At 36.9% G+C, this 26,554-nt stretch overlaps 1 protein-coding gene across 4 annotated transcripts in view; it reads left to right on the top strand.

The window, feature by feature from the left end:
• Positions 1–26,554, top strand: part of SIPA1L1 (signal induced proliferation associated 1 like 1) — a 190,168-nt gene that overhangs the window by 93,712 nt on the left and 69,902 nt on the right. For all 4 annotated transcript variants that reach the window (XM_017830675.1, XM_017830676.1, XM_017830678.1 and 1 more), the window contains one exon: positions 16,882–18,702. In XM_017830675.1, coding sequence (XP_017686164.1) covers positions 17,205–18,702 — 1,498 coding nt within the window. In that variant the 5' untranslated portion in view covers positions 16,882–17,204. Of the gene's footprint in view, positions 1–16,881; positions 18,703–26,554 lie in introns of those variants that run through there.

The following is a 26,554-nucleotide window of genomic DNA, read 5'->3' as shown; positions in this document are numbered from 1 at the left end:
GCCTATCTGTATAGGAATTCCTGTATATCAGTGATGATAAAGGTGTATTTTTATAGTATTTTAAGTACGTACATTTTAGCTGCTGTGCTGATACATAAGTATTTCAGTTAAGAAATAATTTTCATATTAATATTTGAAATAATTTTTGATTTATGAACTTTTCATTTTGGTTTTTAAAACTGGAAGCTAATCTTTCTGAATGTACTCACACTACCTTCACAAGTAGTAATCATGATTGTTTCTGTTTCTCAAACTTCTGCATCATCTCTGCACTGAGCATTGCCTTCTGTCTTTATGAAGTTCAATTTTAAGTCTCTGGTCTGTGTTCTTAATGCTTTAGTTTTCTTCTGTGGATGTATCTTAAGGGAGCTCTGACCACTTGCTTGAGGACATGTGAGGTAGAGAGGGATGTGTTACTGTGGATGTGAGTTGGATTCTGCTATTATCACTAATGCTTTGGGTTAATGTACTGCAGCAGGAGGTGTATCAAAATGAAAATAGTGTTCATACAATGGAAATAAATGCAACTTTTGAATTACTGTTGTCATGGTTTAACCCCAGCCAGCAGCCAAGCTCCACACAGCTGCTCGCTCACTCCCCCACCAGTGGGTTCGGGGAGAGAATCAGAAGAGTAAAAGCCAGAAAACTTGTGGGTTGAGATAAAGACAGTTTAATAGGGAAAGCAAAGGCCATGCAAACAAGAAAAGCAAAACAAGGAATAAATTTACTGCTTCCCATGGGCAGGCAGGTGTTCAGCCATCTCCAGGAGAGCAGGGCCCCGTCACATGTGATGGTTACTTGGGAAGACAAACACCATCCTCCTTCTTCCCCCTACTTTATATACTGAGCATGATGTCATGTGGTCTGGAATATCCCTTTGATCAGTTTGGGTCACCTATTTCAGCTGTGTCTCCTCTCAACCTCCCTTGCATCCCCAACTTCCTCTCCAGCGTGGCAGTACAAAAAGCAGAAAGGACCTTGGTTCTGTGTAAGCCCTGCTCAGCAATAACAACAACATCTCTATATTATCAACCCTGTGTTCAGCACAAATCCAAAACACAGCCCCATACTAGACACTGTGAAAAAAATTAATTCTAGCCCAGCCAAAACCAGCACACTGTACTTCAAAATAAGTGTTCTTTTTAAAATTGAATTTAATCCACCAACCATTTATGGTTACAGAATATTCTGAGTTGGAAGGGACTGACAAGGATCATAGAGTCCAACTCTTAAATCCCTTCTAGAAATTCTTTAGTCAGGGAGGATTGCCTTAATTTACTTTGGGTATGTAATTTAGATAAAAGCACAGTGCTAAGTAAGAACTGAAGAATTAAAATACTCTTCCGTTCCTCAAAAAAATTTTTTTCTGAATCTGTACTAGGAACATGAATAATTTTCACAAAGATATAACCAGGCTCAATAAAACTTAATTCTCACAGCAGCAACAATCATCATATTCAGTCTATAAAGTGCAATGAGCTGGAGAATTTCAGCATCGTGTAACTCAGATTATTACATATATTCAAAGGGATGTTCTTCCATGATTCCCAGATGCTTTAATCTCTCAGTGATCATTTTCAGGAGCAGCAGAAGGAGATCCATTGACTTAATTTTCATATGTGTTAGCACTAATGCAACAGCATCCCAGTTTCTTTGCCTGTGACTTTCATGCAGCTTACATTCTGCCTTTTTTCTCTCACTGCACTTTCTTGCTTTCTTCACATTCCACATATACTCAAACTAAAATATTTTCTCATGCCATACTTTGAACTTATGACTTTTCTCCTTGAAGTTAAGTAAAATAGTGGGAGTTGATGCAGTGACTTTGTATGAGTGGGAAGTTATGATACCAGTTCTAAAACAACTGCCATTTGAAAAATGGCAATATCCGTCTGTTCTCAGTGCATTGTTTGCACAGTTCATTTAGAATATGTCAGTATCATGAACTGATTTTTTATTTATCAGTGATACAGTACTGTGGCATAGTAGCAGTGCACAGCTCTGTGACATCTCCTAGTGTATGCAGATTTTTCAGTTTAAGATGGGTATTGTTGCTGGTATATAATGTACTTTTCACCTTGAAATCAAAGCTTTCCATTCTGTTTTAAAAAGCAAGCTTTGTAGTGAAATGTGAAGTAGTTCCACATTTAGTGGCTGTAATGAATGAATGGATAAAAGACATCAGGAAAAAGAAGGTATTAGATTTCTTGTTTTCCCAGGCACATCCTTTTTCTCCACTGTTTATTTTCTTACTGTTTGGATCCTCTGACTATTAAAATAATCTTTACCTTTGCACTCTTCTGTTTTTGATTTGCATTTTCCTATTGTCTCACATGGTTTTGTCAAGAGGTTTTCTGTTGACAAAGGGGTGGAGGATGCCACTTCAGCTAGTTAATGTTAGCCTAGAGAGTGTGGTTTTGTAGACTTCCTCTATAATCAGTGAGGACAAAGCTAAAGTCTACTTTAGGGGACAGTTCAGAGAAGACAAGACTTAAATGTTTGTGTTTTAGATTCAATAAGGACAAGACTTTCAGGGAAAGAACTTTCTGTTAGAGAAGTTGCTGTGATAGGAGAAATCCTCAAACTAGCTTTTAAAATAACCTGTTAGATGTAGTCCTGATGCTATGATTGCATACACTTGTACACTGCCAAAACATGAAAATGCTTATTTTTGTAATTTGATATTGTGAATAGCTGATGTCTGAACAATAGATCTTAAATGAGTATTTTGAAGTTAACTGAGTTTTGAAAGTAATTTAATTTCCAGAAACTGCATTAGTCTATACTAATTTGTGTATACTGTACCTCCCCAGACATTTCCTATTATGTGCCTTACCTTTTGGTTTGTTTCAGGGTTTTTTTCCCTCAATTTATTGGCTATTCTGACCTAATGACCTTTTTTTTAAAGCCCTCGGATTAGAGTAGCATGTGGATTTTGGGAGACAGATTTGCAATACAGAAGTAATAGCCAAGTTTTTAACTCAAACTTACAGGCAGTGCAAGTGTAACAGTTTTTAAGGACTTTGCTACTACTTTCATCTGAGATCTTAATAGAAAAAGCATTTATTCCCTTAAGCTAATTTCTCTTATTAATAAAACTTGATATTTTAGTCTTAGGTAAGAACATAGCACGACCTGTTTTGAATCAGACAAGTGCTGTATCTGTTTCTATGAAAGAGAAAGGTAGGAACAAACAAATAGTTGCACATGTCATGCTATGTTTCCTAGTTTCTAGGAGTCTGACTGAAGAACTTCCTCAACTTCACGTTGAACTATTCGCACTTGAAACCTCTGATGACATTTTTCATATATGAACTCACCTGACAGCTTTTTCCTCTTAAGTTTCGGCATCCATAAGTCATGGTTATGATTTATAATTAATTATGCATCTTTGTTTGTTGCTTTGTAGAAATTTTCTGTTTCTACAGTAACAGAACTGTTTGGAATATTTCAGTGGACACACCATGACTTTGTAGCACATAACTTCTCCCCACCCCTTTCAGAAAGTAAAAAAAAAAAAAAAAAAGTACAACAGTCTAAAGATTAAAAAAAATCTGGTTCATTTCACTGTAGAATTTTTTCCACTAACTGTATTATTTTGTTCTAATAAGAAAAAAAAAATCAAATTTACTCTCTCTTCTGAGGTAGTAAACTACTGAAGATTGTCAGAAATTCCATATGTTTAATTTCAGAGATATTAGTAATTCCTCACATTTCATATGTTTGAAATTTGCAACTAGAATGATTGCTTATCTCAGTGCAACTTCTGGCAAGTCTGTATGAAAGCACAGGTGAGCAGAAGTTACTCTAAGTGCTTTACTTGGAAGAAAACCAAATATTTTCATTATAAAAGTATTTGGAAGCACTTGTGTGGTCTTAGGAATCCATGCTCACCAGGCAGTTTTAAAACTGTGATTTTATTTTGAATCATCTCTCACTACTAGAAAAACTGACTCACTGAATTTGGTAAATGATGATCATATGGTTAGCATGAAGGATAAAGTAGTGAAAAAAAGAAGTATCTGTAGAACTAGCCATGCAGTGTTTTTAGGTGTAACAGTTTGTTGTTGTGTGTGACCTACTGCAAGTAGATTGTCTGCTGTAATCTCATTGCTGTGCTTACGGTAGGCTTGACAATTAGAGAAGGTTTAGTGAGGGTTACAACCCAAATTGACCCGATGGGGTCTAATTTTTATTTTTCCTTTCCCCCCAACCCTCCTTCAAACTGATATATGCACATAAGAAAGCTTAGTTACACTGGCATATTTCTGTAAAATCCTAGAGACTTAAATTTATGTAATTATTGAAGAGGATTGCCTTCAATAGGAGGATAAATTGTGTTTTGGGAGCTCTGGTTTCCCCATCTGCTTGGGTTTATTGCTTGTTGGAAATCTCTCTTCTCAACAGGTCTGTAGAAATGCAGCAGTTGCCCCTGCTAGCAGTGAAGGGCTTTTCTTCTATCTCATCTTGTGAGAGATACCTCTCACGTTTCTGCTTAGATTCAGAGGCTGTGGCTTGACACTGTGACTTACTAGTGAAAGTGGTAACACAGGAGTTCATGAAAGTATGTAGAATCTGAATTTTAGAAGTGTGATGGTGTCACTCGTTCTGTGCACTTACAAAGCACCAATTTAAGTGTGACATTAGTACGTTTGCCTGTGTTCAAACCCCACATTTTGGGGTTAGATTTTGTGAAGGATGTTTGTCAAAGTAGACCCTACACTGCTGCTATTGTGACCAAGGGGAAATTTTGAATTATAATGAAGACTGAGCATTGCTAACATCAGACTGTTTACTGAATCAACTTGTCATAAAAGACAACCATTTTTCTGAAAGCTTTTCCCCAGGAAAAACTCCAAGTTTCAGTATAGAAAGATGAGTTGCTTTCAACAGTGATGGTATCACTGAGCAAAGTTTCCTTAATGGAAGAAGGTATAAAATCATCTAGTCTTCAGAGGGTGAAATCAAGACCTAATTTATCTTGAAATGTAACAAGCATATTGTGGAGCATGGGAATGATCCCTTTCAGATCAGAAATCCTACTGAGAAATTATTTGCTATGCTTCACAATTGCTGACATTTTCAAGTAGTTTTCAGATATTGATCTGCCCAACAATAAAATCCCCATTTCAGAGTAATAGAAGAGTAGACAAAGAAGCAAAAAGGAAGTGTGCATGCTTAAGAAAATGCAGCCCTGCAAATCAAAGAAGGCACATTTGGCTTCAAAGTACTGTTTGTATTGCTAAAAACTCCCTAGAACTCAAAGCAGGGCCTTCCACTTGTGAGCAGATGTGGCTCCAGCTGATGCAGTAGGAATCATTTCAACCCCGTGTGAGCAGGGAGGCGCATTAGCCTTCCAAGTTTGCTTTCTGTGGAGGATCTGCAGATCCACTGGGGTTGCAGTGGCAAGCAGAGCTGAGGAGGATTCTGCAGGTGTTACCATCCTCAGCATAGGGCGGAGCTGCAGCCTTTGTGCTGATGGATAGTTCAAGCCAATTCCTGTGGTTTGAAGTTGGCTGCAATGGCTTTTACCGAGTCATGCGTGGCTGGGGAAAGTCATCCCCCACATACACACATCAAGGGTGAAAAGTGGTGTGAGAACAGTATTTCTGTTTTTCAGAAAGGATTAAGAAACATTCTTGCTGAACTGTTATCAACGTGATTTTATATAATGAACCATAATCAGAAATAGTATGCAAGCCTGATTAAGGCTGTTGATGCAGTGAAACAGGAATACACCCACACATGTACTTTCTGTAGGTAATTTGCTTTTGAAGGTTTAGTATTGAAATCTAAATGATCTCAAACCTGTTTTCGTTTTATGAAGTGTTTTTCATGCATGTGAACCAAGAACAGATGTAGATATTTCCTTTTACTGACCATGGCTGGGGGGGAAAAAAAATCACATAAGGCAGAAAGACTCTTCCATCATACTTAGTTTTGAATGCTAAAACCTCAAGTAGACTTGCTGGACTATGTTTGGGATTCAGTTAGAAAGAGGTAGGTTTATTTTTCTTGTCTATGCAAGTTATTGTAGCTCAGCTTACAGAGAACTTAATAAATCTTATAAAGAATAAATTGGGTCTTGGGCTGGACAGGCAATTGATAAAAGACCTGCATGTACAACTGGGCAGGTCAGATACCCAGATTTGCTTACACTTTGAGACAACTGGTATTATTCAGCCATCCACCTAAATTTGCCTCTTAGGTTTAAAGATGCCTGGATGAAGTGCCAGTACTGCTGGCATATGTGTACTTGTAATAGACTGATTCTTATTTAAATTGCAAAGTGTGTTTTGTAGGTGTCACTGCCACCTTGCTTGCTCTTTTCAGTTTGTATCCTGATTTGCCACCTTGACTGTCTGGATTCATGACTGGAATTGCTTATTTTGCTTCTCTACCTGGTGTTGCACTTTGGTCTAGATCACTTTACAAAATGAGTTGCGCACAAATTTTCACAATCACTCCTGAAGAGTTGGTGTGTGTGGCCAGCTGGGTATTACTTTCCCTTTGTAGTTGCTGGAGACAACTCTCTGCCTTCAGCAGGTGACTCTTATGGCTGCCTTTAAAATTTAAGTACTGCCTATTTGGATGTTTTCAGTTGCTTTTATTATATAGTCTATGTTAGGGCTATAGAACATAACGTACCAACATCATCAAACCAAAGGGTGTCATCTACCTGTTGGTCACTGCTGAGAGATCTACACGAGAGAATTTCTAAATAACCTTTCTCCTTTTTCCGCATGTGAAGAGTTCTTGCTCTGTTTGTCTTCTGAAATCCAACCTGAACACCCACTCGTAGCATAGCACTCACAAGAAATGAATCTACAGAAATATTTATATCTAGCTTTATTATTTTCTAAACAATAAATGTTGCAATCATGCCGCATGCAGATTTCTGCTGGGTAACTGCATGTTTTGGCAGGTTTTTTTTTTTTTCTTTCTCTTTCTACATTGTTTTATTCACCACTTGAAACATTTTAGATGCAGAACAGTAATTTATGTACAGCCAGTCTGGCTTTTGCCTTGTGTTTTTTTGTACATTCCCATATGCAGAAGAAGTGTGACATTGAAATATTCATTTAGCAAAGTCTGAGGCTTGTGTAGTTGTACTCATTCCCTGCTAGGTTTTTGGAGCTGTTTGCAGGTTTTTACATCATTCTTTTGCATTTCACACTGAAAGTTTCAGACATCCTTTTCATTTTTAAAGGTGATATCATTAAGGAATGTAACACACTGCTCTTTGTCACCTGGTGATAGAGCACCTAGTGCTCAGAAATCCTGTCAGTTGTTTACAGGTCCCATCTGTATTTTTCTGATATATTTTCATACTCCAAAATTTGGCAAAGTCTTCCTTAAAACAGTGTTTCTTTTAGTCCTAATGTTAAAGGACATTTTAAAGGAAAATTAACAAAAAAAGCTATATAGAGGCCTATGTGGAGGTTGAGCTCTTTATTCCTTTATATCCATGAAGGTGGTATTTTGGAAAGTAAATGTGTAATGCATATATTTGTAAGATAAATGTAGTTGTCAATGACAAAAAGCTCTTTATATGCTTTTTCTCAAAAACTGGAAAGTGAATTATCCCCAGGGATCTCTGATGTCATACCCATTTATGTTATATAAGAGTTAGAGAAGCCTAAAAATTTGGGGTTTTTTTTTTTACTGGTGGATTTAATGTTCCTCATAAGTTTAGATTTACACAGCATGTGTCTCAAATGGTAAGCTAAGATGGTTTTCTTTTTTTTTGCTCTGTGGGATGACTGTGTTTAGCTCTTAATGAAACCAACCTGGTAAATAAATGTCCTCCTTGGACAAAGACCACAACCTTTCTAGTTTAGGAGTATCTGTTGTACCAGAGGACTGAGAGGGCTTGCCATAAGCACTGCTGAAAGCTTATGTGACTTACTGAATCTGATGCCATGCCTTCTATGGGAACAATTTAATTATCTGAAGAAAAATGTTATTTCATCTGGTTATTGTTTTTGTTTGCTTCTACAAATGAAGCTTCAGAAACCACAAAATGTGGTTCAAGGAAGAAGATTGTGCCTAATGTTCCATTCTCTGCTTTGGGGTGAGGTCTATTGGAGAAATTCAGCAAGCAGTAATCCATCAACATCACTAAAATAGTGGTCTAAATGTTTGCTAGTGGTGATGCCACTACGGTAGCAGTGATTTTAGAGTCCTTTGCACATTAATACATAACTAATTTTGAAGCCTGTTTTAGTGTTCCACTAAAAGGACACGGGAGTTTGGCTAGTAAATGGGATTGTGTGTTTGGGATTTAAATGATTGCAGGCAAAGTATGAAACTGAGGGTCTAAGAGAAAAATGAAAAGAATGGAAAGCATTAAAGTAAAGAGTTGCTAAAAATTATTCATGCTTTCATATAAAATCTGTTACTAATTTTTTGTTTTGTCTTCTAAAATAAGTATATACATAAGAACACAATTAAAACTTTTTTTCTTTACACCTTTTTAACCTACTTTTATTGTTGGGGGCAAGTGTGTCTATTTATTTTTACTACTTGTTTTTCTACACTTTTAGATCAGGGTCTTTATACTGATATACCAGTATGGTTCCAAGAGCTTAGCAGTATTACAAAACTTGTAATTTAAAAAAAAAAAAGTTGTCATATTGATGAAAAGAATATTACTCAATTTTTAGGTTTTTTTTCTAAAAGGATTTATAGTGGAAGGCTGTGGAGGGGTCAGCTGAGTGCATTTCAATTTGAATGTTCCAGTTGTCCACAATCATATAATTTAAAAAAATATATATATTTTTCAAGTATCTTTCTTTAAGATACTTGATACTTGTCTTCCTTCCTTGGTGTTGCACACTTGGCTGCATATGGCAGTTATTTGAAACGGAAGCTGCTGTAGTTCTTGCAGAGATTATTTGAGGATTACAAGCTTCTTTATCTGTTCAAACATGTGAACTGTTAAAAGGATCTCTTTCTTACTCTCTGTAGCCCTTGTATGGCTTTATAGTCTGGACTATGATTTTCAGTATAATTATTTTTATGCTGTCTTTACTTGGATAAAGTTTGAATTAAGCCTGTAAACCACTAGTTGTTGTGGAAACTCTTGTTTAAATGACATGAGGATTAATTACAACATTTGCTTATGTTATATTTATGTACTTGTGTCTAGAGAAGCTTTTGAGAGATAACATTAACATCTTGTGTGTAAATAAATGTAGATGTAGGTATACAAAAATATACGTGCTATATATACCTACACACAAAACCAGAACATCTTTTCTAGGGAAAATATTTTAACTTTGTGTTAAAGTCTTTGTAATAAAAGAATACCATTTAGGCAGGTCAATTGACATTTTTAATAGGTTGTTTGGGGGAGAAAAATCCTTTTTTAGATGTGTACTTTTAAATACTATGTTTCAGTAGTAGCTTGAACTTGGTTTTCACTTTACAAACATAGTGTTTGATTTTATGAAACAACTTCCAGTTGCTTTCTGATGTTTTTTTGTGGGTTGTTTTTTTGTTTTGTTTTTCTTTTTTTTTTAATATACAGAACTGTATACAGAATAGAATCAAATAATGATCTACTTTGTATTGTCACATCAACAGATTCATTGAACACCTATTAGTCATTTGGAAACTTGAAGAAATGATACTTCATTTGATGAGATGCTCAGCTGTCTTATGAGTGGCTTTTGTTGAGGAAGCAAACTGAGGTCTGAAATTCGAATCTGATGGTGTTTGTCTACCCGATTTGGGGGCCATGGCCAAACAGGCTGTGTGGCAGAAGGGTCCTGAGGATGAGAAGGAAGGATTGTGGAGGGCAGTTGCTGGCAGTGGTGGCAGTTGGCCTTAGAGTGAAAAGAAACAGGATGTGACTGGCAGCTGAAGGAGCCTGGGGCACCAGCAAAGGAATGATGGCAAGGCAGGAATCAATGAACACCTTTGGTGTGGATATCAGGTAATAATCCCCCTGCTCCTAATTCTCCTCTCCACCACTACAGCAGTATCTTTAAAGCAGGAGCAATAGTTGGAAGAGCTTCTTCAGGAATGTGTGTGAATATGAAATGCTCTCTAGGTGATTAATATGGGGGTTGTTGGAAACAAAGCCCATTAATTTTAGGTAAAATTTAACTTTCACTTCTGAAAAGCTGCTTTTGTTTCTCCCTTAAACACATGACTTCATGATCAGTCAACCTATGGAGAAATAGTACTCTGTGAAGGTTTGGTAGCTGGTTGACTTTCATGAAGGCAGCAGAATATTAATTTAGGGAGGAGCAACAGCAGTGATAGAGCAAAGGAATATAATGGTGTTGGGAAAAAGATTTTAAATGCTAGCAAAATGATGGGTTTATATTTTTTAATAATCCTTTTATCAAATTAGTGACAGTCCAACACCTATTAAAAACATAAAATTAGCTTTGAGTTGCACTCCAGACTACTTAGAAGCAACTGGAGGTTTAGAGGTAGTAGGTTAAGCATCCTCTTTCCCCTCTTCCAAACTGAGGTCTCTCACTCAACATGTTAGTGGCATGTCATGAGATGTGGTGATGACTGCATGTACTAGCTTGTCAGATATGGCCAGTGTGAACGTAGCCAGTGGTGCAGCGCAGAGACTGCAGGCTGAGCTCTTTCTCTGTATTGGTCCCGAAGGTATGCTGGAAACAAACTTGTGGCTATGCTGGAGGAGAAAGGAGGCATTTGAGCCTTTGTGCTATGATGTGGGTATGAGCAAGCAAAACTCAGGAAGGGGAATCCGTGGTACTTACTGTAATTTACAGCTCTTATGCTGAACTGTACCTGTGCTAGCATGTATCAGCCCGTTTTGGGGGGTTTGTTTCTTGGTCTGTGTTTTTTCCTTTGGTTTTGGTTTGTGATTTTTCTTAGGTCAGAGTCTTGCAGTCTCAGATGTTAGTCATTGATTAACTTGGGCACTTTGCAGTAAATTTTAAGAGTCCACACACAAGGGAGAGCAGTCTGTTTCTGGAACCACTACCCAGGGATGCAATATAGCAACAGCTAGAAACTGAGAAAGAAACATATCTTTAAAATAAGAAAAGGGAGGGGTATAAATCAATCTGCTTTGTAGTTGCTAAAAATGTCACTTTCTGGAGAGACAGTATCTGTGAGCTAGAATATTTTGCTTGTATGTATTGGCACTGGTTTAGAGTTGCTTCCTAGGGAGCAAGCGCTCCTTTCAAAAGTAAACTGTTGTCATTAACAATCTCGTTCCAAGAATAGAATGCAATTAGCATACAGGAAGATTTGTCAGCATCTCCCTTTCAGATCCTGTAAGTTAGCTTCCAAGAAAGGGATTCTGCATTTAATTAACTAGATGAATGACATTGGTACCAAAATGGAGCACGAGTGTTGGAAGTAGGAATGACCATGTGCAGTGCCCTTTCTCTCTCTTCTTGCTTGGCTAAAAGGAGTTTTAAAGGGTTACTTGTACACTTGGTAATTGTGATACTCATGTCTTGATTAATGGATATGAAATGGATGTGAAAACACAGGATGCAATTCTGGCTTTGAGGTATCGTAGTATTTCCATGATGAATAATGAGTAGGAAATCATAATGGAGCAAAATGTACTGAAGTGCACTGGTGGGGCGTTCCTGTATCTGTCACAATTTGATAGCTTTTATTATGCTTCATTTACCATCCTGTTATGTCATGAGCATTTACCATTGACTGCAGGAGACTGATTGTTAAGTGTGACTTCATGGCCTTCTGCACAGGGAGGCCAGCTGGTTTGCTGCGCTCTGAGCCAACCAATGGTTTACAGCTGTGTGAGCAGGGCTCGAAACCTTGCCTAAATTCACGTGTATTTGCATCAGCTACTTCAGCAGAGAACGAAGGTACGAATAAAGCACTATTAAATCTCAGCAGATCAGTGCAGGTGATCGTTGTGTGTATGGCAACAGATGGCACACAGTGTCCTCAGGGCATAGGTTTTCTTCTGATAGTTAGGAAACATTGAGAGAAACAGGGAGAAACACAGACTTGCTGACTTGTGAATCGGTGGCAGATTTTGTTGACACTATAAATGGGGAAGGTGGAGGAGAAGAAAAGAAGGTTGAGGGAATCTCTTTCATCCTATGCAGAACTGACAATTATCACAAACTCAGTGAACAAAAAAACAGCAATTCCTTTAAGTTCAAAAAATAAAACCACTAAGTTAGTAAAATACCAAATACTATTCTTCAAATAGCCTTTCAGTTGGTAAAAATTTCCTCAGAAAGATGAACCTTTTAACTTTTCTGCAATTTTAATGATAAAAGTAATCCTGGGAAGAAAAGGATAAAGTTAATAATAGGTAACCACATAGAACCAAGTATTTCTAAAGGCTAAATTGAATTTTTCTCCTCTGAGGAATTAATTTTCTGCAATTAGACATTATTTTGTACATATAATAACTTAATTGCCTGAGAAATTAATATTCCCTTCTGGGATTTGATCTGTTATAATTCAGGTAAGAATTTGTGACACAAAGAGATAAGCTTTCATGTATAAAATATTTTTCTTTGTTCTCATTTATTTTTCTGGTTTCAGGGGAGCTGCTAGTTTTCCAGGGTTTATGACAATGCCAGTTCTTTTCCCAGTAAAAGTTAACAAGGATTGTTGCCAGTAATGTGTGTGTGGTTACACTGCATTTCCTAAGTTGCCTGTATTTCAGTAAACCCTGTGGAACAGAGATTTCATTTATGTTTTTAAAAACTGCTTGCAGGAAAATGTTATTCTGATCACCTTATCCTACCATTTTCGTGATTTTAAAGTATCTCTGGCAATATGTTGCATTTACCATCCTCTACTGTATTTTACTGTTTGGGGTGGAGCAGGTGAGTGTTATGGAGGCTTGGCAAAAGTGAGACTTTCCTAGAAGTAGAAAACTGATTCACTCATTTCCAAATGTTTAATTATAAAATGCCATTTTTAATGAGGGCTGATGCTGAAGTATGAAATGTTCCTCTGGAACATTATGAATCATAAATAATTTGGTGCCCCCAGATCTCTCTCTCTTCCAACATCAGAGTATCAGGATCATTAGCACCCATGATTCTACAATCTAAAGTCTCATCATGTTCTCAGCAGATAACAAAGTAATTACTAAATCTCTTCAAGTAAGACTCAGTTGTGGGTAAAGTCACTACTTTGTAAGGAAAAAGAACGTGATCCCACATAAACTAAAGCTGGGAAAGACCGTAATAGAAGGTCTCTGAAATGATGTTTCAGGCTTGATCTCCTTTTCTCCATTCACCCGAATAAGTAGGTGTTGAATTATCTCATTTTGCTACCCGGATCCAAGATAAAAACTGATTACTGTGCAGTAGTTGACGTTTTTTTACTATCCTGAGCTGATTTGAGTGAGATTTTTTCTTGATCAATTGCTTCTGTTCACTGCTTTGTATTCCAAAGGTGTCTAAGTGAAATCTTGACTGATAGGTCTTCATTTTTCTGGTGGCTGACTTCAGTTATGAGGAATATAAAACCAATATCCCTTGACTTACCTACCTTTTAAGAATGACATAGGACTGCAAAACTATCTTGCAATTCATCTGCAAGGACCTTTTAAGTTTTATCAGAATAGTCCTTTGTCCTACAGCTATAACACCAGTTTTGGAGGAGGGAGCAAAGTGATCAAAGAGGTAAAATAGAAAGGGAAAGAATGAAGATAGGCTTGTAGCTCATTTTGAGTTGAGAATAGACACAGGGTCTGCTAGTGCTGGTAAGAAGCCAAGAATAAACTTTGTCCTAAGAATCTGAGACCCATTTTGAACAGATCCTTGGACTGCTCTAGTAGTTATTGTATGTAATCTGATAAGCAGATAATTGGGTTTCCAAGCTTATTCTCTTAACTGGTTTTTAATTGATATTATCAGTACTAAATTTTCATGTACCCTTTCAGTAGTTTTTGCATGTGGTTTTCATTTACAGCTTTTTATATGTAGCTGTTCATCTGAGTATTTTTTTGGCCTCCTCATTAAGTTCAGATGAATTGGAAAAGTGTACATTTTCTTGGTTATGCTAGTTTGGCCTTGCCATATTCTGTTTGCATACTCATAGCTCCACCTTGAATTGTTATTTTTTCTATATTGAAATAGTAACAAAATACAAAGTGTTTCTCTTCACAAATGCTGCAGTTGTCTTTAGAGGTAGGTACTATGCTGCCTATCTTGCTGTTGTAACAAATTTTAATAGATCACATATTCTGTGTTAGTAATTTTGCTGCTTAATATTTAGTTTTCTGCAGGTTTTCCACTTGAAAAATAGCACCTGTTACTGGTAACTGATGGTCATTTAAATCAAGTGTGATACCCCCTGTCTTCGACGCTGACATGTTTTGCAAGTAATTAATATAAAAAAGATTAAAGTACAGATTGCCATTATTTTTTATTTTCCATTAAAACTGGTAACTGGTGTACCCAGGACTTGTGCTTTAGGAGTTTTTAATGTTATCAAATGCAATATTTTCACTTTATTTTGATTGGAGCTAAACAAACCTTTTAGACCAGACTGTTAAGTCTCAAATTAGACAGTGGGGTGAGAAGGTCTAGAGAAATAAACACAGACAGGTGGTTTCAGTCTCCACAAAATTTGACTTAAAAGTGATTTATTCATATAAAGATAGACACAGGCAAGGGTGGAGTTAAGGTCTTCTGTGTATGATATTAACTATTACCTTAATCATTTATGACCTGTATTCCAGCTGCTGCAGCAGATGAGCGAGGACAGCTGCAAAAACCTGCAGAACATGAAACAGGTGGTCCCCAGAGTCAGAAATTTTTAAAGCTGAGTCAGAAATAGAAAATTTCCTTTGGAAAATATACTGTGTGGTTCTGTAATTAATGGCAGTACCGTACATACAACAGGTCAAGAATAACTTAAATAGACCACTTAGTTGTATTTTCTCATGTATGATTGCATATATGTTTGGGGTTTTTATATATATATATATGTATGCATATCCTTACTTATTTAGGATTGTTGTCCTGGAACTTTTTAAAGGAAAAAAAATAATTTGGGGGGATAGGGGTAACTGGTCACCACCAAACTTGGTAATTTTTAGAGTTGCTAAAAATTGAGAGTGAAATTCTGCCCTTAAGTTAATGAGAAACCTGTAGTAGTTGGTTATCTGTTTCTTTATGACCAGCACTTGAGTGGGAGGAGATGTATACTTTGCTTTCAGAGATACTGATGGTGGAAGGAGAAGGGAGAAAGACAGAAATCTTGGCTTTCACTGTAGACTATGAAGAGGAGCATGTGGTAGTGGACACTTTTACTTCTGCCTGTTTTATGTTAAATTGTCATGGGTTGACCTTGGCGGGATTCTAGGCACCCATGAAAATTGCTAAGAGCTGGGAGAAGTCACACAGGCAAAACAAAACTTAGCGTGAGGATGGTACTAAAATTTATTACTAACAGGATAAGAGCTAAAGAGTGAGAAATAAAACAGTCTTAAACACACTTTCCAACCACCCCTCCTTCCTTCCATGTTCTCCCTCCTCCCCCTGCATCAGTGCAGGGAAAGAAGACCCCTTCCAATTTGAACCATTCCATGATCCTATGACTTTAGAAACATTACAAGGAAAAGAGCCATTTATGTAAATGGCTGTGCAAATACAGTAATACCCTAAGTGACTTGTACTTTTCTTGTTGTGTGTGATACAGTCAGTATGCATTTTAAGTATTCCTTACATGTTGAGCTTCATAGAAACAGCAGCTATTTCAAAGAGGTGTAGTGAAGTTAAAACATGATGTCTTTGGAGGCAGAAAGTGCCCTGGCTTGGTATTTAATTAGTGTGGTGCAAAGTATTGTAGTTCTGAGACTGCAGAAAGTACTAGTTTCCCCGGAAGCATCAGAAAGCCTTGATTTGTAGACAATACTGTATTGTGAATGTAGTGCTGGTTCAGCAGCATCTCTTTGCACACATTTGGCAAATATTTAAAGGCCACATTTTGTGTAATTGGTTCAGCCTTTGCAAATTATTAACTTCTTTGTGTTAAAGGATGTACAGAGCAGTGCAAGATTTTTATCTTGACAATCCCATGCTTTTGTCTTCTACTAGCAACGATGTATTTGTGGATTATTTTTTTTAGCTCCTCAAAGGGCAGTATACAAAATGCTTTGTAATCACTTCAGTACTGATGAGGTATGGGAAACCATTTAATTTCTATGACTTTGTAAAGATGGATTATACAGGAGCTGTGGCAGACAATATTTTGTTAGCCAGGGAAAATGAAACTTTTCTTATCAAGTTACTTAAAAGTATGTGTTTCTGTTAAGCTTTAACCTTTTTTGTTGTGAACTCTCTGCAGAGGTGATACATACTTTCTGGACTATGCAGCTAATCTGCAAATAAGGCTGTGCAAAGCACAAAATAAATGTTATTTACAGCCATTCTCTCTATTATAATTTTGTAATCTTTGTGTTAGCATGTCAGTTATTTACATTAATGGAAAAGTTGAATAGGCATTGTTAATACCTAATTGCAACTGAGGATGTATGACCTGTAAATGGCAAATTCTTTTAAGTGTTTAAGTAGTTCTGATTTGGCTCCTATCTAATTTCTCTGGGAAATGCTGTATGTGTCCTTCAGCTGAGGAAATTACCTCCTTACTTGTGCATTGTAACAGTACTACTAATCAGTTCATAAGGAAAACGTATTTATGTGTGGAATCAAAATCTGGAAGTTTTCAGAAGGCAACCCAACAATATTTAGAAAATTCCTCGCCACTATATAACACAGCTCTGCACTTTTGAGATGATGATCAACAGAATTTAAAAGCACGTTTATTAAAAATATTAGTTATGTGTAATAATTATTTTGATAGTTTCAGTTACCAAAAAACTTATATATTATTAAATAAATAATTATTTTATCTCTCTTTTTTCTACTCTAGGCTTAAAAGAAGCATAAATGATGGGATTACAACTCTGACATTTTGGAACGCGAGTGATGTTAAAGCAATTTGAATGTATTGGATCATGGCTACTTCTTAAAATGCAGAAGTTCAAGGAAATTATTACTTATCAAAACCTAGTGAATATCTGAATTTTCTGGACATCCTGCATTTAACTGTGTCCTTAAGTATCCATGATTAAGATCTCATGCAACCATTGTATATTTTGGAGACTATTCTCCAAAAGAGAACTGTGCATTTAAAAAGCAGAAATGACTGTGTCTTCTCTTGGAACTTACTAAGGTTGAACATACTGAAAGACCATGACCAGCTTGAAGCGGTCCCAGACCGAAAGGGCTGTTGCCACAGGGGTATCAGTTGGAACAGATGGCACCTCAAAAGTCCACTCGGATGATTTCTATATGAGGCGCTTTAGGTCACAGAATGGCAGCTTAGGATCTGCAGTCATGGCGCCAGTTGGACCTCCTCGCAATGAGAGTTCCCATCATGTTACCTCTACTCCTGGAGTCCCCAAAATGGGGGTCAGGGCAAGGATTGCTGATTGGCCCCCAAGGAAGGAGAACATCAAGGAAACAAGCAGATCTAGTCAAGATATTGAAACGTCAAGTTGCCTTGACAGCATGTCTTCTAAAAGCAGTCCTGGGAGTCAGGGAAGTTCTGTTAACCTGAACGCTAGTGATTCTGTTATGTTGAAGAGCATCCAGAGCACACTTAAAAACAAGACCAGACAATCTGAGAATCTAGATTCCAGGTTTCTTACACCTGATGGCTATCCCAGTTCCCCAAGGAAAGCTCTTCGCAGAATACGACAGCGCAGCAACAGCGACATTACCATAAGTGAGCTGGATGTGGATAGTTTTGATGAATGTATTTCACCCACTTTTAAATCTGGCCCATCTCTGCACAGGGAGTATGGCAGCACATCTTCCATAGATAAGCAGGGAACTTCAGGGGAAAGTTTTTTTGACTTACTGAAGGGCTATAAAGATGAAAAGTCTGATCAGAGAAGCCCAGCCACAGCTAAGCTTGGTGAGCTCCTGATTGCCAGTGGAAGCAAAGGTTCAGGATTCTCTCTAGATGTGATAGATGGGCCTATTACTCAAAGGGAAAACCTGAGACTCTTTAAGGAAAGGGAGAAACCACTCAAGAGACGCTCAAAATCAGAGACAGGAGATTCATCTATTTTTCGTAAGCTGCGCAATGCCAAAGGTGAAGTGGAACTTGGGAAGTCTTCAGATCTTGAAGATAACAGGTCAGAAGATAGCATCAAGCCTTGGACTTGTCCGAAGTGTTTCGCTCATTATGATGTACAGAGTATTTTATTTGATTTAAATGAAGCAGCAATCAACAGGCATAATGTTATTAAAAGAAGGAACACAACAACAGGTGCATCTGCTGCTGCTGTAGCATCACTTGTCTCTGGACCCTTGTCCCATTCTGCAAGTTTCAATTCTCCAATGGGCAGCACTGAAGACCTGAATTCAAAAGGAAGTCTCAATATGGACCAGGGGGACGATAAAAGCAATGAACTAGTGATGAGTTGTCCTTATTTTCGTAATGAGATTGGTGGGGAAGGGGAGAGGAAGATCAGCCTTTCCAAATCTAATTCAGGTTCCTTCAGTGGGTGTGAAAGTGCCTCATTTGAGTCGACTCTGAGTTCTCATTGCACAAATGCCGGAGTTGCAGTTCTGGAAGTTCCCAAGGAGAATCTGATTTTACATCTAGACAGAGTGAAGAGATACATCGTTGAACATGTAGACCTTGGTGCATATTATTACCGAAAATTCTTCTACCAGAAAGGTAGGTAAATTTTATTTCTCCTTGAACAGACATGCAAAATTCAGTTGATGTTTAATAGTATTTGCAAGAATTATGTATGTCTTTAATCATCAGTGCTTAAGCATGGTATGTTTATGCACGTTACGTGCTATATCAAATAGTCTTTCACAGTGTTGGAGTATAAGAATGTTGAGGATTTTATTACTGATATATGTGACAGAAATGACTACAAATTATAAATGTCTTGAAACACAGCTTTGTTATTCTTGGGAGGGGGCAGGGGTTGACATTTGAAAGATTAAAAACCAGAAAATAAAATTGTAAAATAGAAGAACTTTCTTCCTTTCATAGCAAGACTTGATGTACTGAGGATTTAGTGGAATGTGCATCTTGGAATAAATAATAATTGTGCATCTAACAATAAATAATCAGTATAAACAAGGTTAAAATTCTGTCTTCCTCACTCACTATTTTCATTATAGCCATCATTCTAGAAAGAAAATTCTAATCTGTCAGATTTTGTAGACACAAACTATCACTATATAAATATCAGCATACACACACATATATCCATGTTGCAATGACAACATATTTGAAAAGCCAGAATACAGGTTTTTTTATCACATGGTTCTGCTGTGAAACCAAGGATTATAATTTCCCTTGGAGGCATATGGGAGGGATTAAAAAACCCCAAACAACAGACCAAAGTTTTTTGACCCATAGAAAAGAGCAAAGCCCAATCTTTAACCAAATACCCCTCCCACCAAAGTGATAGTGGCACCATAAGATGAAGATCTCACTATCTGTTCTTCCTGATTCTAGAAACGATCAAAAAGGGAGTGCAAACCAAAGTCCTTTAAAGTTTGAGTTCTGTCTGCAGGTTTGTGTGCCTTGCTGTGGTATCTCCTGATGGATAGAACTGGTCTGACTGACCTGAAGAGTGCTTGTTCCTTACCTACCAATGATCAGGACTGGTTTTCTTCTCTTTAGTGAACGCAGCTCAAAAGAGCTTGTTTCCTGCAGATAAAATCAATAGGAATGCCTGGTTAGAATTAAGTCAGTTAAAATCACCGTATAACTTCTTAACTGTATGTTATTGGTAATAATCTCATCTCCCATTTTTCTCTTGCCTTCAAAATATGTCCGTCTCTCGCCTCTTTATCCCTGCATTGCGGGGTGGCTCTTGTTACTCTTTCCAGTCTCCTCTTTCTGAAGTTTTTCTAGGGCTGAGCAGTAGCCTTTGCTGCATGTTTGTTTTTTGACAATGTTGATCCACATCCTTTGGAGACAAAGAAGTTAGGAAAAATATTGGTTTCCTGGGAGCAGTAAACCAGATGTGTGATATAGGATGAGGTATATTTGGAGGGGAGACCCTGGGATTAGAGACCTTTGTCCGTGATTACCTTCCTATATGTCTACTTTTGGAACAATTTGATACCTTATCACTCTGAGTTTCGTGATCAGCAGCTAAAGGTGCGGTTTCACGCTACAGCTGACCTGATTTACCAGCATTTCATCAGTAAAAGGGGAAGATTTTATTCCTCTCCCTTGTACTTGTATTTCTCTTGTTTTCGAAAACATGATAAGCCAGTTGAGTTTACTAACCAGAAGAAATCTTGCCATCACAATAAATTTGGGGTTTATTGCATGGTTATTTCTCTCTGGTTTTGGTGAGGCATATTATCTTTCCTTGCAGTCAGAGAAGTATCAAAGCCCTACTGCCAGGGGAGCAATGAGAGTGAACAGCAGAAGAGGAAGGAGGTGTGAATGGAAGGAATTTCAGCCTTTAGGCAACAGCAATTTATGTTTCCCTTCTCCTTAAAGGAAACCACACCCTTATGCTACTACAGTTACAGTCACCATTACATTTCCATTTCTTGTAGTTGTAATTAAGATGAATTAGATAAAATCTACATAATTTAGTCCTAAAGGCATTGATGAGGGGCAGCCAGATATAAAAACATATGTGTATGGAGTGGGTTTGGAGGAAGAGAAGAAGCTGTGATTTTTTTTCTTAAGCTGTAAAACTGGGTTTTAAATTCATTTTCCTTGTGTCTAGTCCAGCAGGCACAAGCCAGGGATGTTGATTCTACCAGAGATTTTTGTCTGAAAATACGTACTTCAGAAGCCTCATTAGATATACCCAAACCCCAAATTTCTACAGGTGCAAAACACATTTTGTTGACCATGCAGAGTATCATTGTTCCCTAAGCAAACTTTAGACTAAGCTGATGAGATGGGATAGTGATAAAGCAGCATAACAGGAAAAAAAAATCAAGGAAGTCATTTGTAACCTATGTTGTTTTTTTTTTTTTACAACATGAAGCAGGTAGTGATGCAGAAGTTTTCTTGCTGAAAGAGGAGGTTGGATCTTTATGATGTTATAAATGGAAAGAGTGCTGAAAGACAATTTCAGTGGGATTGGCTCATCAAATCAGCAGGCCTTGGGTAATATTATAGTCTTAGAAGTATAAAGCAAAGAATTCTGATTCAACAACAACACATTTTATAGATCTCAAACCAGGAAAATTTCACAGATTTAGAGAACCCCTAGTGATCCTAGAGCTTACAAAGAGTAAAAAGTGATGTTTGAGAGAATTGTAAGCCTGAGTTTGTTTTTATTCCAATTTGAAATAGCAAAACAGGTAATTCAGGACTATATCAACAAAGAACTGCTAGTTAAAAATCATTATTGATGCCAGTCAGCATGATTTAATGGAAAGTAGGTCTTGCCACAAAGAAGAAAAAACTCCATAGTTAATCTTGTGTCTTAAAAAAAAAGAAAAAAAAATGAAAGCCATTGCATTCATATAGTCTATATTTTAATTTCTTTAAGGTGATTTGGTGAGATACTGATAGTGACTCGACTGAAATCTTAAACTACGTGAAATCAATAGTTCATTTTTTACAGATATTGTTACTTGAATGATCGATGCATCTCAAATTTTAGCAGCATATGGGGGAGGTATAAGTGAGCTTACAGTATTACTAACATGGTCCAAATTAATTAAAATATTTTAATCTAGTTAGTGTCAATATTTGCATGTGACATTTATGGATGAATCTTGTATAAATTCAATGAATGGAAGTGGATGAGCTTTTGTATGTAAAGGAAATTGGTCCCTCTATAGAGTGGTGGTATTGATAAATAATATTCTGGCCAAGTGTCCAGACTGTTGGAGACAGTTTAGAGGAGGTTAGAAAAATGCTACAGGGTACAGATATTGGGAAAAGAACTTTATAATGACACTTCCCAAGGTTGGATTCATGTCCTTTACTTTATATCTGAGCTCATTGTGCAGATTCCCTTTTTACTCAGTGGAGAGAAGTGAACCTTGCTGGATCATATGAATTGCAGTGTCTTCTCTCTGTTCACGAACAGAAGGAACTAATTCACATGGAGATGTTTATTCTAACAGGAAATAAACACTGCTCTTATGATATACAAAATGTATTTGCAAGGTGACTATTTAAAGGTGTTTTTTGAAAGGTATATTTGATAGAAGGACTTAAATGAAAATTTTAAGTCTAGAGATTTATAAGCTGAGCTAGTGCATAAAAAGAGGGGGAGAGGATGAAGACGGGGCAAGAAAATACTTGTGAAAGTTGCACAAATTTGACCTTGGAGTAAGATTAAAGTTTGAACAAAAAGGTTAGCTCTACATAGGAAAAAATCTACTGAAGGAAGTTGTTCATTATTTGAATTTTACACAGCAGTCATGGGTTTTTTTGCATGATGTTTTCCCTTTTTCTCTTAAGAGACAATTAGAGGCAATTTCTGACCTGTTTTAGTTAAGATAACGGGGTCTTTTCTGGCATCTCTGTTTAATATGATCAAGTCCCTTCTTTTAAGATGCCTCTTTATTAAAGGGGTTTGTAGTTTGTGTAGATGTTTGTGTTTGTAGTTTGTGTAGCTGGACAGAGTAAGACTGGCTTCAGTTCAGTATTGGTGTGCTCTGTCACTTGTGCTGTAATGTGTATGTTTTCAGCTCTTGCTGCACAGTTGCGTGCAAGGGAAGCTTTGTAATCTGAACCCTCTGAAGTGAAATCAGAATATTGGCTGAAATACACAACTGAGATCATAAATAACAATAAAAATGTTTTGAAGTAAGCTGGCACAGGGCAAAACTTAAAAATTCTGTGATTATTGAAATAAGGTTCTCTCTAGACATGGTGCTTTTCGAATTAATCAGATGGAAAACAGATTGGACTTGTTTGGGTTTTTTTCTTTTCTACATAGTGGCACCAAATGTAAGGTGCAGGGGAGGGGATTTCTAGAAGCTACCTGTCAGTTGTTTTGGGGCTACTTTCTGCACTACTTTTTCCTTGGGGACCATTCTAACGTTTTTGTTTGTGCTATGATGGCGATGAGTATAAAACCTTGCAACTGATCTTTTAAGAAAATAAATGTTAAGGCAGCTGATGAACTTCAGCTTTGATAGAAAGTATATTTTTTGACAGAAAGGAGAAGCAAGTTGTTTAGGCCTTCTTACTGAAGTGTAAGAAAATGTATTCTTGTCTAAGAAGTTGAGATTTTTCCTTAAATACATAACTGTCTAGCCTACACAAATAATTTTTGTACCATTGACTGCAATGTGTCAGTGTATTTAAAAAAAAAAAAGAGGGAGAGAAGCAAAACTCTTGAACTCGCTGCTTCTAGACATAAAATTACAGTTCCCAGAGAAGGGAAGAGTTATCTGAGGTCAACCCAAAACTTCTAGTCCTATCTTCAGGCAATGGCTGACTTTCCAAGTGTACTTTGCCAGCATCTGGAGACGCACAGATAATGGACTTCTCAACCTGATGATAATATAATTTGTATTTAGTAATCTTTGGATGTTTATCCACATGTCTGTTACTCTGGATAGACTTTTAGCATTCATAGTACTCCTGCAGCAGCAAGGAGTTGTGCAGCTTGACCACACTGGTCATAAAGATCCAGGTTTCACTGGCTTTGTCTGGTGGCTTCCAGAGTAAAGATTAGGGTCAGATTAAACAGTCTCACTGCTAGGTGAAAAAGTTTGCATTTCTCCCCTTTCCTTGCTATGTATGATTTTATAAGGCTCAATCATGTTATTCCCCTCAATCATGTTTTGTTGCCCTTCTCTGAACCTTTCCCAATTGCGATCAGGGCACAGTATTTGAGACAGAACTGGTTTTATGTAGTATCATAATGTTTTCTACTTAGAAATTCTGAATGTCTGGCCATAACTTAATTGAGACTTAAATTTCTTTCCCGGGGTAAAAAACTTTGTATGTGTATTCCGGATAAAGTCTTACAAACGTTTGTGCATTTGGGTAGTGGGTCATTTATTAGCAATGAAGTATTTTTCAAGGAGAGCCATGCTTATTAACCTATTTATAGCTTGATATTAAAGACTTATTTATAGTAAATATTAAAGCTGTAGAGGTAGAAAAATTTGTTTCTGTCAGCTTGTCCAAGTGCTGTTTAGAAAAGAGAACATATCACTCCAGAGGAGCAGTCTGTTTTCTCTGTCTCCCCAGTTGTGTCTGGGAATTGTGGTTCTCATAGAAAGAACCAAGAGCATCTGTTTTGCTTCTATCATCCTCAGGCAGTAGTCACTAACTTTACCATTACCATTTAGGACAAATTTTTACTTACTGGCTTAGAATGAAAGACTTGACTGAAAAGTAAAATAGTTTTCTGACCTGGTTTTATAACAGATGAGCTGTTGGTCAGCTTTCCTTTAACTGTTGATAGACAGTAAAAACAGCCTTTGCTCTAATGCTTTAATTTGCTGCATAGTCTGTCCAAAAAATGGTGCCTTTCAAGTGTGTGGCTAGACTTGCAGAAAATTTGCAGTTAGCAGTTTAGTCCTGAGCAACAGTCTGAAGACATTATAGGACTAAGCTCTGAAAATGCTGCCCTCTTGTTTCCAAAGAACTGCTTGGCAGAGTTTTGCAGTGTTGTAAATGCTGAGGTAGGATTAGAGGAAAATGCTTGATGCCAAGTTTCATTCTTATGCAAAATGTTTAGGATTTTTACTTCTAGTCTGATTACACAGAATACATCACATGAACATGATATCTAAAATCAAGTACATTTACTTGGATTTTCTTTGCAAGGGAAACTCATAAATATCTGCCAAGAAAATAAGTATTTTCACGTAGGTTCTTTCATTGGAAGTATCTTTTGAGTTATATGATAAATATTTAAAAATACATATAGTCTGTTTTAATGACCTAGTACAATCAATTATTTCTGTTTGGTATGGATTTATAAATTATTTTATGGCTGTTGCTAGTTGTTCTGATTGTCTTTTATTTAAAAGATTTTTCAACAGTAGTTTGAATTAAATAATGTCAAGCTTGAGAAGTGTTGCTTTCAATCAGCTGCTGTGCGGGGTGGAGAAAGAAGCTGACTTCTATGGTATTCATGTTTGGCATAAAGTTCTTGAATTATAGTTGTGATGTAGCCCTAGTTTTCCCAATGAAACTCTTAAGTAGCTACCTTTAGATTGGATATTAAACTTTGTACACTTTAATTCTTTTCTGCAACAGGAAAGAGAAAATTGTTGGATGGAAGGAGATTCAGAATGTAGAGGAAAATCAGGTGGAGATGCAAGAAAAAGTGTACCACAAGGAACAGTAGTCAGACACAGGGATATATAGTGTAGCTTGCAGAATGAATGCAGATGTGGGGGAGGAGAGGAGAAAGAATGAAGACCAAGGTAGAGAGAGAACAACCTTGTAGTAAATGTGAATAGAAGAGAGAACTGAGGACATGCGTAGGAGAGCAAGAAAGATAACTACCCTATGCAAACTGAAGGGAAAGAGTATAAAAGACATTTCCTATTAGCAAAATTCCATAATTCTTCATGCATTTTTTTCCAAAGCAATAGGAGCTAGTTAAAAAGCTTAATCAAATGATACAGAATAGTGTCTATATTTTAATGCTGCTTCAAACATTCCTCTTACCAGACTTCCTAAATGTGTTTTTAAGAGGTAAAATAATTTCTCCTGAGAAAATTCTTTATCTTAATTGCAGGCTAGAGTGGTTATAGGATATAGAAATTTTACCATTTGTGCAGCTGTCAATGCAGAAAACTAATGTAATGTTTGGAACTTTCTAGTATGTATTACCACCGTATCTTTTTTCTTTAAACTTTCTATTATAAAAGCAAAGCCACATCACTTGTTTTTAAGTCAGTAAGCAGTTTACTGCGGAGATGACCAAGCTATCTCAGGTTGTGAATATAAAATTCATCTAATGTTCTCTAAGACTGTGTTGCTTCTGCATTGACCATGTCTGCCATAAGCTGGTAAGCTATAAACATCCTGGGGAAAAAAGCAAACTACTTAATGGAGGAAGAAGAAAAACTAAGGTACTAGTAAGGTAGTTTGGAATTTTGAACAACAGAACATCACTGGCATTTACTGGGCTCATACCAGTGAACTAGTATAAAGATTTAATTAGGCTTATGTGAATGATCTAATTATTTCTAGTTTCCCCATTCACAACTATTTCAGACATCCAAACCTTAGTGCCAGTATTTACACAATATTCCACAAGATATTAAAAGAATTTTGGATTTTAATTGTTTCTGTGGAGGGTATTGGCTTCTCATGACTTGCAGAGGAATTTGGTAGAAAGCAAGTCTTACAGTGCTGCAAGCATGTTTCTTTTATGTCTTGCTTGCTTTGAAATCTTAAATGGAAAATGTTGAGGAAAGGGCAATAAAATACCAGACACTGGGCAGAGTAGAATAGAGCCCCCAAGGGCTTAAAGGGCTGGATAGCTGTGTGAAGACAAAGGTGTAATTCCAGGGCACAAGTAAGTTCATAGGGAGAAAGCACCCTACTTGAAAAGTATTTGACGTGTTAGAGGAAAGTTTTGCAAGAATCAGTAAGT

This window comes from Lepidothrix coronata, unplaced genomic scaffold (assembly GCF_001604755.1).
Source record: "Lepidothrix coronata isolate B3197 unplaced genomic scaffold, Lepidothrix_coronata-1.0 Scaffold182, whole genome shotgun sequence".
NCBI lineage: Eukaryota > Metazoa > Chordata > Aves > Passeriformes > Pipridae > Lepidothrix > Lepidothrix coronata.
The sequence above is the reverse complement of the archived record's forward strand: the minus strand, read 5'-3'. Positions and strand labels throughout refer to the sequence as shown.